Source organism: Cucurbita moschata, unplaced genomic scaffold (genome assembly GCF_002738365.1).
Source record: "Cucurbita moschata cultivar Rifu unplaced genomic scaffold, Cmos_1.0 Cmo_Scf00044, whole genome shotgun sequence".
Taxonomy (NCBI): Eukaryota; Viridiplantae; Streptophyta; class Magnoliopsida; order Cucurbitales; family Cucurbitaceae; genus Cucurbita; species Cucurbita moschata.
Genome location: NW_019268560.1, coordinates 906,196 through 917,556, shown reverse-complemented (window position 1 = coordinate 917,556; position 11,361 = coordinate 906,196). Strand labels below are relative to the sequence as shown.

Genomic DNA, 11,361 nt, shown 5'->3' with positions numbered 1-11,361 from the left:
TTTTTTTTTTTTTTTTTTTTTTTTTTGCTTATTAGCGGATATTCAAACATCTAATTTTTACGAAAGCATAGGTCTCGATCAATTAGAAATGTTCAAAAAAACTCAATGACCCGACGAACCGAACTCTTATAGATTGGGTTATGAACTTATTCGAATCCGACTAAATTCAAATAAATAAAAATTTTATAAATTGGATTAATTCATGCGTCCTAAAACAACTCAAATTTATTTTAATTTTAAAAAAATACATTTTTACTTTCAATTATATTTGAATATTAAAATACTAAAAACATAAAGAATGATATTTTCCAAATTAAATTAAAAAAAAAAAATCCTTCATCTAGATTTCATTAAATTAATTTTATTTATTGAATTTATTCATTAATTAATACTTAATTTTTTTATTTCCTTCAAAAAAAAATATTAAAAAAAATAAATAAACTATTTAGTATTACGTCAATTAAATATTTATGTGGAATATTCCTGAAAAAAAAAATTTATAGTAATTTTTAGGAACAAAAAATAAACCATCGCAATGCTAGCAGTTTGTAATATTTCCATTTTCTCGATTACTGGAAGTTTATTTTACTATGACGACTTTTTCATACTTTATAGACGATTTTTTTCGATAAAAAATAGAGTTTCACGTCTAATTCAATTTTTCGTCTTGTTAAAATAAAAAATATCACATAAAATGATAAATATATCTCTTAACTAAGAATAAAATACAAATGGTAGAATGATAAATATATCTCTTAATTAAGAATAAAATACAAATGGTAGTGTGTTTATTCAACTAACAATTGATTAACACCTCCCTAATTTTAATCCGCATCCGATTGGTTATCTTAATTGTTGTCTATTCTCGTAACTATTTCCTTTTTTTTTATGTTTTTTATTTCAGAAGGACACCAAAAGTTTGCCGTAAACGAGAGAAACTATCAAAGAGTACCAAATGCTAATGGTAACGACGATAATCTACTTTCAATAGACGCGAAACCGATGAGTTCAACAAACACATAACGAGTCTAAAGTTGGAAAAACATTCGTAACTTCAAATAGGTATAATAGTATTACAAGCAAATAGAATAAAAGAGAGATTGCTACTCGTTTCTATTAGAGTCAGGATCTTGTTATAATCGGTCAACAAGAGATAATCATATCGGACTGTGATGATTAAGTACGTTTTATGATTGTTTGAGCAGTAAATTCACTCCAAATTTGTTCAATATTTCCAGAATCTGAACACTTTATTAAAAACACAAAACACGAAAGCACACAAACCTTAAAAACATCAAAAAGCTTGTTATAAAATATTATCAATTACACTGCAATGAGCTGCTGAGTTTGAGCTGCTTCAATCCTCATTTCCTCCTTCATTTTCCTTATAAACTCTTCTATTTTCTTGTTCAATTCTTCTGTACTCACCACCACCTCTAAATCCCTCCTTTTTCCTTCTTCCTCCTCTTCTTCTTCAACCTCCTCTGTAAAACACCCTTCATCTTCTTCATCTTCTTCTTGTTCTTCATGTTCATCTTCATGTTCATCTTCATGTTCATCTTCATGTTCATCTTCATGTTCATCTTCATGTTCATCTTCATGTTCTTCATGTTCTTGTTCTTCTGACTCATCAGAATCATACCCATCAGAGGCATCAGCCACAAGATCATGTTCAAATTGATCATGATGAACAGAATGGGAAAATGAAGAATACCCAAAAGAGGAGGAAGAAGAAGAAGAAGAAGATGAAGGAGAAGAATCTTGAAGAACAGAGGAAGTGGCAAGAAGAAACAGGATTCCATTACAGATCAAGAACATGAACTTTCTCTCCATGCCATGGTTGAGGAGAGAGAAGAGGAAAGTGGAGAAATAGACAGTAAATGAATGAGGGAAGAGAGAGAAGAAGGAAAAAAACAATGCCAAAACCAAAGAAAACACACAAATTGACACTATGAACTTCACCATCCTTTTCAACCTCTCAACATTATTGTTTGTTGATGATGTTCTATCAAGATCCAAACTTTCATATGAATCCATGTTTATGGCTTCAACCCTATTCTCCATTTTGAAAGGGAATCACCAAAATGAGAGCTTTTCTCTTGAAAACGAGAGATTTTTGGGGGATTTGGGTTAAGTAAGCAAGTACACAGAGCTGCCATGTTCTGTTTCTTTTATAGTGGTCCTTCTAGCTCTTCCATGCCCATGAAAACGAGCTGATTTCAAGTGGGGAAATGACTGAAATGACCTTGTGGACATGAGGGAGGGTATGAGAGGAGAAGGGTATTTTGGGGGAGAGAGAAAGTTATATGAGGGAATTGAGACAAAAAGGAGGAGAGAGAGGGGGGGGGAAATGGAGGGTGGAAGGTTCTGGGGTTTGTCCATGAAAGTGATGAAATTAAGGGATGGAGGGATAAAGGAGAAGGGGACACGTGGAGTCATGAAGAAATGGAGATTAGGGTTATTATTTGGTTTTGAGGCTCAAAGTGTTCCATCCTTTTCTTCTCGTCGGATCCCATGAAAGACCTTACCATTATTGCCTCACTCTAAACGTCACAATCCTTGCTTTATTTGATTGCCAAAATCAATCATTTCCTTTCCTTCATCTTTTCTTTTTGGAAATGAAAAATACATGTCGATGGTTAAATCCCCGACTTTTGTAACGGTTAAGTAAAGATAAACTATCCTTTTAAGTACGGTGATTCTGCGTGAATTCAGTGAAGAAAAGAGATGAAGCTACCTGCAAAACGAATAACTAAGGTATCAATGCAAGAACTTGTGATTACACTCTAATGCTTGAATCAATTAAGATGTTTCGTAAGTGTAGCAAGAGTTACGGTTTGTGAGCGTACCTGGAGGCGTGTTTGTCCTTTCCTTTTGTATGTTGTTGGAATACTCGAGATTTGACTATACGAGTGCTTAGGCCAATGTGGAAAGGTCTATATCAAGTTACTAGAGTAATTCCACCTGGCATGTATGCGTTAGTTGATCAAGAAGGTCCATGGAATGCATGATGTAACAATCGCACTCTTGCAACAGCAAGATAACGATTGTGCGGTACTTGTTCTAACTTAGTGAATAAGTTAGATGTGTGAAATTCAGACTTTGCGAACAATATCAGCGTATGCTCGAGTCTCGGATCACGTTTTGAGAGAAGTGTTTTAGAAAACGTGAGCGAGAAGTTACATTGAAAACAATTTTAAAGAAACAATGTTATAAGCTAAAAGCGAGTAAGCAACAACTTTGATAGTATATAACATGGATAGGAAGAATTGACAGCTAGTCACATCCCTCCATAGTACGTTTTGGGGCTTTTTAGCCCTAGTAGGTGTAGACATGATTTTGGTGACCAGTCATACACCAATGTATTATGCAACATGAGCTAATAAGGGCCTATCTAACATGAAAGCAAGTAAAAGGATTTAGAACAGGCATGTGCTCATAGTCAACACGTCCTATACAAGTATGGTCAGAACATCCAACATGCGGTCACAGGCAACACACTTTGGACAAACATGACTGTGACACTATTGGTTAGCCAAAGACAAAATTTCCAAATTTAGGCATCACCCTAAGTTAGACCAAAGTCATGTGCCCAAGTCAAAGATGATTAGATTTAAATTTTGCGCTTAACATTGTTTAATTACGATGGATGTGCATCTAAAACCTAGTTGGACCTCGAAAAGGTCTAAATATTTTCGGTGTGCCTTATATTTAGGGATCAATCGAATCATAGACAGACAAAATTTGATATGTTTATACTCACGACAAACAGTAACTATTATATACAGTTCACACAAGAATAGAAAAAACGCACTCAAAAGTTAGTTGAACTTTAAAATAGTTAAGTCAATTCGTCCTAACATATCCAAAGTTTGAGATGGATCTTGCAATGGGCTATAAAAGTGCAAATTTTGGTTACTAAAAAACACGCATGTAGTAAACGAACAACAGTCCCAAGTTGAGCTCCTTGAGTTCAACTTACTACATCAACCATGAACTCCAATTGAAGGGTGAAAGATTATGTTACGAGTCATTTTGGACCAAATGAGCATATTTAAATGCATACTAGAAAGTGGCTAAAACCTGAGGCCGAGCTACAACCATGCTCGTCCTCGACTACGACTTTGACAAATGAGGCATGTTTAAATGCATACCTCGAACCCGAAGAACCCCAAGGTCAATCTAATACAATTTTAGAACTCAATTTTTGGAGCCCTAGGGGAAGCCTTCCATAAATATCTAATTTTCATCCCACAAATTGTTGAGCAGAGGAGAGCAACAAAAATATATAATACATGGACCTCTCTGGTGTCTGTTTCCTCAAGACTTGATGAAATTTCTGGACACTTGTCAATAGTTAGTAATGGTTATAAAAGCAGCAGAGCCTTATAATGGCTTCATTGAATTCCACAAAATGATAAGAGAGATTTATCCATGCTAATAATGTTAATTTGGACATACATTCTTGGCCATTTGTTTGTGGAGTTTATTCAAATGGGTGTTGAATGAGTAATAAAGAGTTTAAAGCTTTGATATATATAACACAAGCTATTGATATTACGGTATAAATAGTGGTGAGTTGCTTCTAGTTCTAACTGTTCTTCCATTTCATCGAGGGGTAAGAATTAAGCTACAAGAAGAAAATGAAGAATATCAAGGATGAGCAATACCCTTTTTGATGAGCATCTCATAGATTCTGTCGATTTTGGTTGGATCAATCTTGAATAAGTGATGGGCATCAGATTTCTTGGTTACATTCCCATTGAAAATCTCTACTGATAGAACTTCTTCCATCTTTAGGTAAAGGGGTGGAGTTACTCTGATTTCACTGCATAGCCTTTTTTCCTGCCAATCCAACAGTAAAACACCTCATCGAAACACCAAGAAGACATAAAGTGAAACACCAAGAAGACATAAAGTAAGACAAGTCTGCTGTTTTCTAAGATGGATTACTGTTTTGGTGAGGTTACGTAATAGTCAAAGCCCACCACTAGCAAATATTGTCTTTTTTGGACTTTTTCTTTTGGACTTCCCCTCAAGGTTTTTAAAACACGTCTGCTAGAGAGAGGTTTCCACACCCTTATAAAGAATGCTTCGTTTCTCTCTCTCTAATCGATGTGGGATCCACAATTCACCCCCCTTCGGTGCTTAGCATCCTTGCTGGCACATCGCCAGTAAGGACGCTTAGCCCCGAAGAGAGGTGGATTGTGAGACGTCGATTGGAGAGGGGAACGAAGCATTCTTTATAAGGGTGTGGAAACATCTCCCTAACATACGCGTTTTAAAAGCCTTGAGGGGAAGCTCGAAAAGGAAAGCCCAAAGAGGACAGTATCTGCTAGCGGTGGGCTTGGGCTGTTACAGTTAAAGTAAAAAGAAAAAAAGTAAAAAGAAAATTGTGCATTTCTCTTTGCTAATACATGAATCTTTAAGTTTGTGGTATACAAACATACGTGAATGATTCAGAGTAGTTGATACGACTATACTTGAATAGGATTTGTTCTATAGGTTGTACATCGGTATCTTTGAATTCTAAACAAAGGTTCAGTGTCGATGAATATGATAATAACAGCAAACATTAGTTCGAAAAAGCTGTCAAAAGGGAGCTGGCTAATAAAAGCTGAAAGCTGTCCAAAATTGAATAGAATTGGTAGCTTAGTTGAGATTACAGTCTTATTCACCAAGGTTTCTAGTTCCATTTGATTACCAAAGAGTTCTCTTAATCTAGTGAAGACTTGGTTGTGGAGCTACAGAAATAAAGCAGTGTAGCAGCTTAGTTCCAAGGGAAGGCACTGAGATTTCCCTGGGATAGACTCCAGTAGATAGTTGAGATTATTGTCATAAGACTAATGAAAAGACTAATGGTGCGTTTACACTAATGCCTACAGGGTTGTTTCTTAAAGAATGGTTTTTACAATAATTGGGATCTCAAATCAAGAAAAATGTGAATAAGAAAAGCTCTAAGATGTTCGTTTAGTAAGTCAGAGATTGCACTTACAGCTTCAGAAAGAAAATCTGCGCCAAACATATCGAAGTCGTTGACAGAGCCAGAAAGAGCCTGCACTGCTGGTCGTGAATTTGAATCCTTCCCAGCGGACTCGGATGGAGTGAACATGATTGAATTGCCCCGACTTCCAGCGCCTGTAAGATTACTTTCTTTCACTCTATGATCAGCTCCTTCAGATTCTCTTTTCCTTTTCTTATCGAGAAAGATCTCTGCCTCACTCGGTGTACGACATCCAGCCAATCTAGCTTCCTGGATAATCATTTGTAAATGTAAGCACATCAAAAGTATGCAGAGAACTGAATGTATTAGTTAAGCCATTATCAGACGAGTTACACGATATTGGCAGAAAACAAGAATCTAACGTAAATCTGCATGATGAAAATTGAGTTTTAAAACCTTAAGTTCTTGAATTCGTTTCAAGGTCCGATGCTCTGCAACAATTGTTTGAAGCAATTCCTCGTGTTCTTCCTTTGAATGGAAACGCATGAAGACATCATATTGACGACATATCGCCCTCTCTTCAGCTGATAATTCCTTTTCAAAAGAACTTGGATAAAGTAAATTTCTTTGTAATATAAAATCTTTTCTCCGCTTCCTCTCATCCAGCCTGCAGGATAATAACATCACTATATAAGATTTAGAGAGTAGAAACCAAAGAAACAATGGAAAGGTAAACAAGTTTTGATGGATGTTTTTGCCAACATGTAAAGCCAACAAAAAGGTTACTAACTTTTACCTTTTTGAGTATAAACGCAACACTCTCATTTTCAGCTCATGCTCGTCCTCACCGTCAGCATCCTTAAACTCCATCTCCGCTAGCAGCTGCTCAGCGTCATTATCATATTCTGGATCAAACTCCTGTCTCTTTTCATTGTAACCACTCAGCTCTAATAAAGGACCCTTAGTTGCTTGAACATTAGGTTTCTTCCCATTAAAGCTCCGATCTGTTTGAGAATCTGCCATTATATCATCATACAAATTTAGCTTCAACATCCAGGTGCTCTAAAAAGAGTATGCAAATATTTGAAGAAATATAAAATAAGGGTGTGACTATATTATCGCCTTCCCATTGAATCCATATGATCGTCCGCTGAAAGAGAGAGTCGGGAAGGGAAGAATATGTCCTCTAATCAAACTAAGATTCATAATGACATACTCTGGCTAAAGGTTGTTATCCAGAAACAATAATAAGGCTCCAGGGGGCACACAATATGAAAGCTGTGAAACTTTAACTAGACAACACAACCCAGAGAACACACAATGTCAAGCAAAAGGAAAGACTAGATAATCTACGTTGTCCATCCCTTCGGTGTGAACAACGTATTTGTTGAGGACCGTTGGGAGGGAGTCCCATATTGGCTAGTTTAGGGAATGATCATGGATTTATAAGCAACGAATACATCTCCATTGGCATGAGGCCTTTTGGGGAAGCCCAAAGCAAAGCCATGAGAGCTTATGCTCAAAATGGACAATATCATACCATTATGGAGATCCGTGATTCCTAACAGTATTGTCTTAGGACTCCTATCTAAAAGAACAATATAGAAAGAAAGCCTTGGCTGGAGATTTAGAGAGCTTGTATGCACTAAAATGACAAACGATTATATATAGTTAAACAAGCTTCCATTAAAAGTATAAGGTCTAAGATCAATTAAAAAGATACACAATTGCAATCTCAAGAATTTATCTATACTAGACCTTCCACTTTAACGAGGCTATCTTTAACTTGATTTGCAGATGATGCTTTCTTGTTGGCAATGGCAGCGGCCGTATTGAAGCTACCTTCTTCTACCATAAAATGAACATGCAAAGTATCCAATGATCACCTTGTCCATTAAACACGATATACATTCACAGTCGATCAACAACAATAGACATGTACACCTCACCTGATGTCGAGCTTGATGATAAACGGCCAGAAGGATCTACTTTATGTATATCTTCAACTCTGAGAATAAAAGGAAATATTAATGCGAAGGTAGGGAAATGAAGAAAAAAGAGAAAAGTCATTCAATGGCAAGGTTGATATACTTCACTCTTGAAGGCGAATACGGGGGCTCCTCCTTCAAATTAAGCTCTCCAAGCGTTGAAAATCCTGCAGCATTATAACACATTAATCATAAGCTGCATCATCAAAGCAATACCAGAATCATCTGGAATAAAGCACAATAATAGAGATATAAGAAATTTTGCATTAGTTAACAATTATTCCTTCAACTCGTGAGGCTAGAGCTTGTTTCTCTAGAAGAAAAAGAAACATTGGTCAGTTTTTCCTAGGAAAACTCACGACCTAACACAATCTATTAAATAAACCGTTTCCCACAAAATTAACTTATCATCCAAGACAAATTTATACGTCACAGCATCTCTGGATAATATGTGAGATCCCACATTGGTTGGGGAGGAGAACGAAGCATTCATTATAAGGGTGTGGAAACCTCTCCCTAGCAGATGCGTTTTAAAAATCCTTGAAGGAAAGCTTGAAAGAAAAAGCCCAAAGAGGACAATATTTGCTAGCGGTGGGCTTGAGCTGTTACATAATAAGACCTAACGAATACTTCTCTTTTTTTTTTTTTCTTTGACAAAATTATAGTTCTTGCAAGATTTATCTACATGTCATAGTGTGACAGGATGTCCCTCGCCAAGTGGATTGCCGATGTAGCTCGTAACATAAAGATGAATGTCTCACTAACCTTTCTTGTCTTCACCATGCCCTTTAGCCATAGCAAGGAGCTCCTTTCTATTTTTTCCAACGACATGCGACATGTCCTGAGAACAATCCAAAAGTTACTTGGAAGAACCAAGGTTCTAGGAGAATCAAAATTGTTGAGAATATCGTACCGGTAGAGGAAAATACGGGGAGTTCATATATACACTTGAATAATGTTCTATGCATTGTTCTTTACTCTTCGTTCCCACATGCTCAGCAACTTCTGTCCAATTCCAGAAGCCATACATCTCAATCCCCTACATTATGAAATGTGAATATTCAGGGCAAAAGAAGAACATACAGGCCAAAGGACATTGGTAGAAAATAACATACCTCTAAAAGTAATATTTCATCATCTGCATTCCAGTCTGGGCAAATGAGTGGAAAAAATAAATTATCCTGTCAAGATGAAGACACGTTCAACGAAAGAATATGCATATCGGGTTCAAATCGAATTCAGCAGAAACTGTAACGCTTTAACGAATCGTTCATTTCAACTTGAGACGTAATTCTATCCAGAGGGAAAACTAGAGGTACTTATGAAATAGAGAAGACATCCAAAAATACTCGTCTCGAATTGAACTAGCTCGCTTTAAAAGAAAATCAGATCTAAGAGAAAATACAGTCCATTGGGGGCATTACTAACCATAACCTTGTATGGGTGATTGCTTTTATGAGGCTTCACCTCCGCTCCAACCGAAAAACATTCTATACAAAGGTCGAAGTCAGGGCACATGGCACATTTGATGCGAATTTTCCCTGTAATGTCTTTAATGCAATAATTGCAGTGGTATAAGGCTTTTTTGCCTTCAGCTGGCCCTAGACCTTTCTCCCAAATAAGTTTGAAGGAGAGAAAAAAATGTGAGACAAATAAGTAGTTCAAAACAAGAGCACACAATATATTTAAATAACAGCTCTCGACTTGTAGATCGAAAAGAAATTCTTATCGAACGGAACGTAGAACAGTTCAGGAAGAATCAGCATAACCACTAGTTTCGAAAACAATTAATCAAAGTAGAAAACAACCTGGTGTTGTAGATTCCAAATTATCTCCACTAGAAGAATTCCTTTTTCTCCTAGATCTGCAGCATCAAGAATGAATGTTCAAATTAAAAAAATGAACATAGATATCTTTGAAGCATAAACACATGAAATATTACACAAAAACGCGAGCAGATGATCGGATTTAAGACGTCTTCAAGTCAAAAACTGATAAAGACATCACCAAAATGTTGAACCAAAGAACAGAACATGACATATAATGAATCTATAGTTACCAAAAATAACAAGCCTGGCATCAAATTTCACACCAAATAAGTAGCAGACATTGACATTAATGAGAAACCAACTTCCAAAAATTGAACAAACCACCCAAATTGTAGTTAGTACAGTAGAAAACCAGTAAAGTAAGCCAACAAAACTGGTATACCACCCTGATTATGCACTCAAATGTCTTCCCCCATTATGAAAATTGCAAGACTCAATCGAACACGCAAAGGGTATGTTCATAAACTTCAGTAAAACCTCGAATCAGCAAAGGTTCTGATCGAGAGCAAGAAAATACACAGAGAAAGGGAGAAAAATTGTTAACCTCTGAGACGGATCCTCGTCGGACTGAAAATTTCCCCGAGAGCGACCCATTTGATTTCGGAAATCAAACGAAGATTCCGAACTACGGGGCAAGTGTTTGTTCAACAGAGACTGGCATCTATGGCTGAGATTAAGTGCCCCAGCTGAAGGGCACCATTGATTAGGGATCCCGCTTGAAGAAGAAACTGGAAATTTAGTAAAAAATGAGCAAATTAGATGGGTTTTTTAGGGGGTGCGGATAAAAGAAGCGTGCGTTCGTGATTGAAATGGAAGAATAAACAGCGGAATTCTGAAACCTTCTGATTAAACCCAAAACGATGAAATTCAGAGAGTATCTATTATGATCAATTTAAGAACCGTTCAATTCTTATACTGTTTTCTTGTTCTTCTTTTATTCCATTTATTGATATCTATTATGCCCAACATCCATTTTTTAGTATCTTCTAAAGATTTTAAGATAAATGTTACTTTTAATAATTTAAAATCAAACAATCATTCATTTTTTCTCGATCAATTGAAGTTTCCAGTTCATTCTCGATCGATTTCTTCATCGAAACATTGTTAAATACGATCGATTTCAATAGCTTTATTTTAGCACATGTAGTGATTTCTTTTTCTTTCATTTTCATGGTTACTAATCTTCAGTGTCATCGTGTTCGCGAGGGGATGAGAGCACTTTGCCCTCAATAAGTGGTTGATTGTCTCACAATTCATTTGTCGGGTATTTGTATTATTGTTGCATGTAGGGTTCACTGCAATAGTCCACCACTGCAAAAGCATTCACCATGAGCCCTCGTGCATTCTTGACTTTTGTCTTAACTCAATTCAAGAGTTGTTCTTACCATTTGAAGTTAGCGTTTTTAATGTTATTAATGAGTCTTAACATCAATTCTTATATGTTTGGAAGGTTATTGGTAAAATTTGACTCGGCTAGGGTTGAACCTAAGCTACGATTAGCTACCAGAAGCATAAAAAGAGTAGAATTAAACTTATTGGTTAGTGAACTTATCGTTAGACGTTTAAGGCTCGGTTATAGAAATTGCTTGAGACATAAATA

The 11,361-nt window shown here is 36.2% G+C and overlaps 2 protein-coding genes across 3 annotated transcripts; both read right to left on the bottom strand.

Moving 5' to 3' along the window:
- Nucleotides 1–1,323: 1,323 nt before the first annotated feature.
- LOC111434039 (X-linked retinitis pigmentosa GTPase regulator-interacting protein 1-like) lies at nucleotides 1,324–2,980 on the bottom strand. The gene is made up of 2 exons (XM_023071336.1): nucleotides 2,850–2,980; nucleotides 1,324–2,737 (listed from the first exon to the last, which is right to left on the bottom strand). The coding sequence occupies exon 2, from the start codon at nucleotides 2,062–2,064 to the stop codon at nucleotides 1,324–1,326; it is 741 nt and encodes a 246-aa protein (XP_022927104.1). The 5' UTR covers nucleotides 2,065–2,737; nucleotides 2,850–2,980.
- A 1,435-nt stretch (nucleotides 2,981–4,415) lies between these two features.
- On the bottom strand, nucleotides 4,416–10,644 carry LOC111434308 (transcriptional adapter ADA2b-like). 2 transcript variants are annotated; one of them, XM_023071731.1, is made up of 13 exons: nucleotides 10,306–10,644; nucleotides 9,741–9,796; nucleotides 9,361–9,539; nucleotides 9,048–9,113; nucleotides 8,846–8,971; nucleotides 8,698–8,773; nucleotides 8,036–8,099; nucleotides 7,894–7,952; nucleotides 7,703–7,792; nucleotides 6,741–6,960; nucleotides 6,401–6,611; nucleotides 5,996–6,253; nucleotides 4,416–4,845 (listed from the first exon to the last, which is right to left on the bottom strand). In XM_023071731.1, exons 1-13 carry the CDS (start codon nucleotides 10,353–10,355, stop codon nucleotides 4,654–4,656), a joined length of 1,647 nt encoding a protein of 548 aa, XP_022927499.1. In that variant the 5' UTR covers nucleotides 10,356–10,644; the 3' UTR covers nucleotides 4,416–4,653. The 2 variants fall into 2 exon arrangements, with proteins under 2 accessions (XP_022927499.1, XP_022927500.1); XM_023071732.1 differs by having other exon boundaries at nucleotides 7,703–7,789.
- Between the last annotated feature and the right edge of the window lie 717 nt (nucleotides 10,645–11,361).

Excerpts from the sequence above, each read along its gene's own strand:
- LOC111434039 (XM_023071336.1), bottom strand. The coding sequence starts at position 2,064 with ATGGAGAATAGGGTTGAAGCCATAAACATGGATTCATATGAAAGTTTG.
- LOC111434308 (XM_023071731.1), bottom strand. The coding sequence starts at position 10,355 with ATGGGTCGCTCTCGGGGAAATTTTCAGTCCGACGAGGATCCGTCTCAG. Across the intron at positions 9,797-10,305 it reads GACGAGGATCCGTCTCAGAG|ATCTAGGAGAAAAAGGAATT; the intron begins GTTAACAATTTT and ends TTGATGCTGCAG. Across the intron at positions 8,972-9,047 it reads ATGAAATATTACTTTTAGAG|GGGATTGAGATGTATGGCTT; the intron begins GTATGTTATTTT and ends TTCATAATGTAG.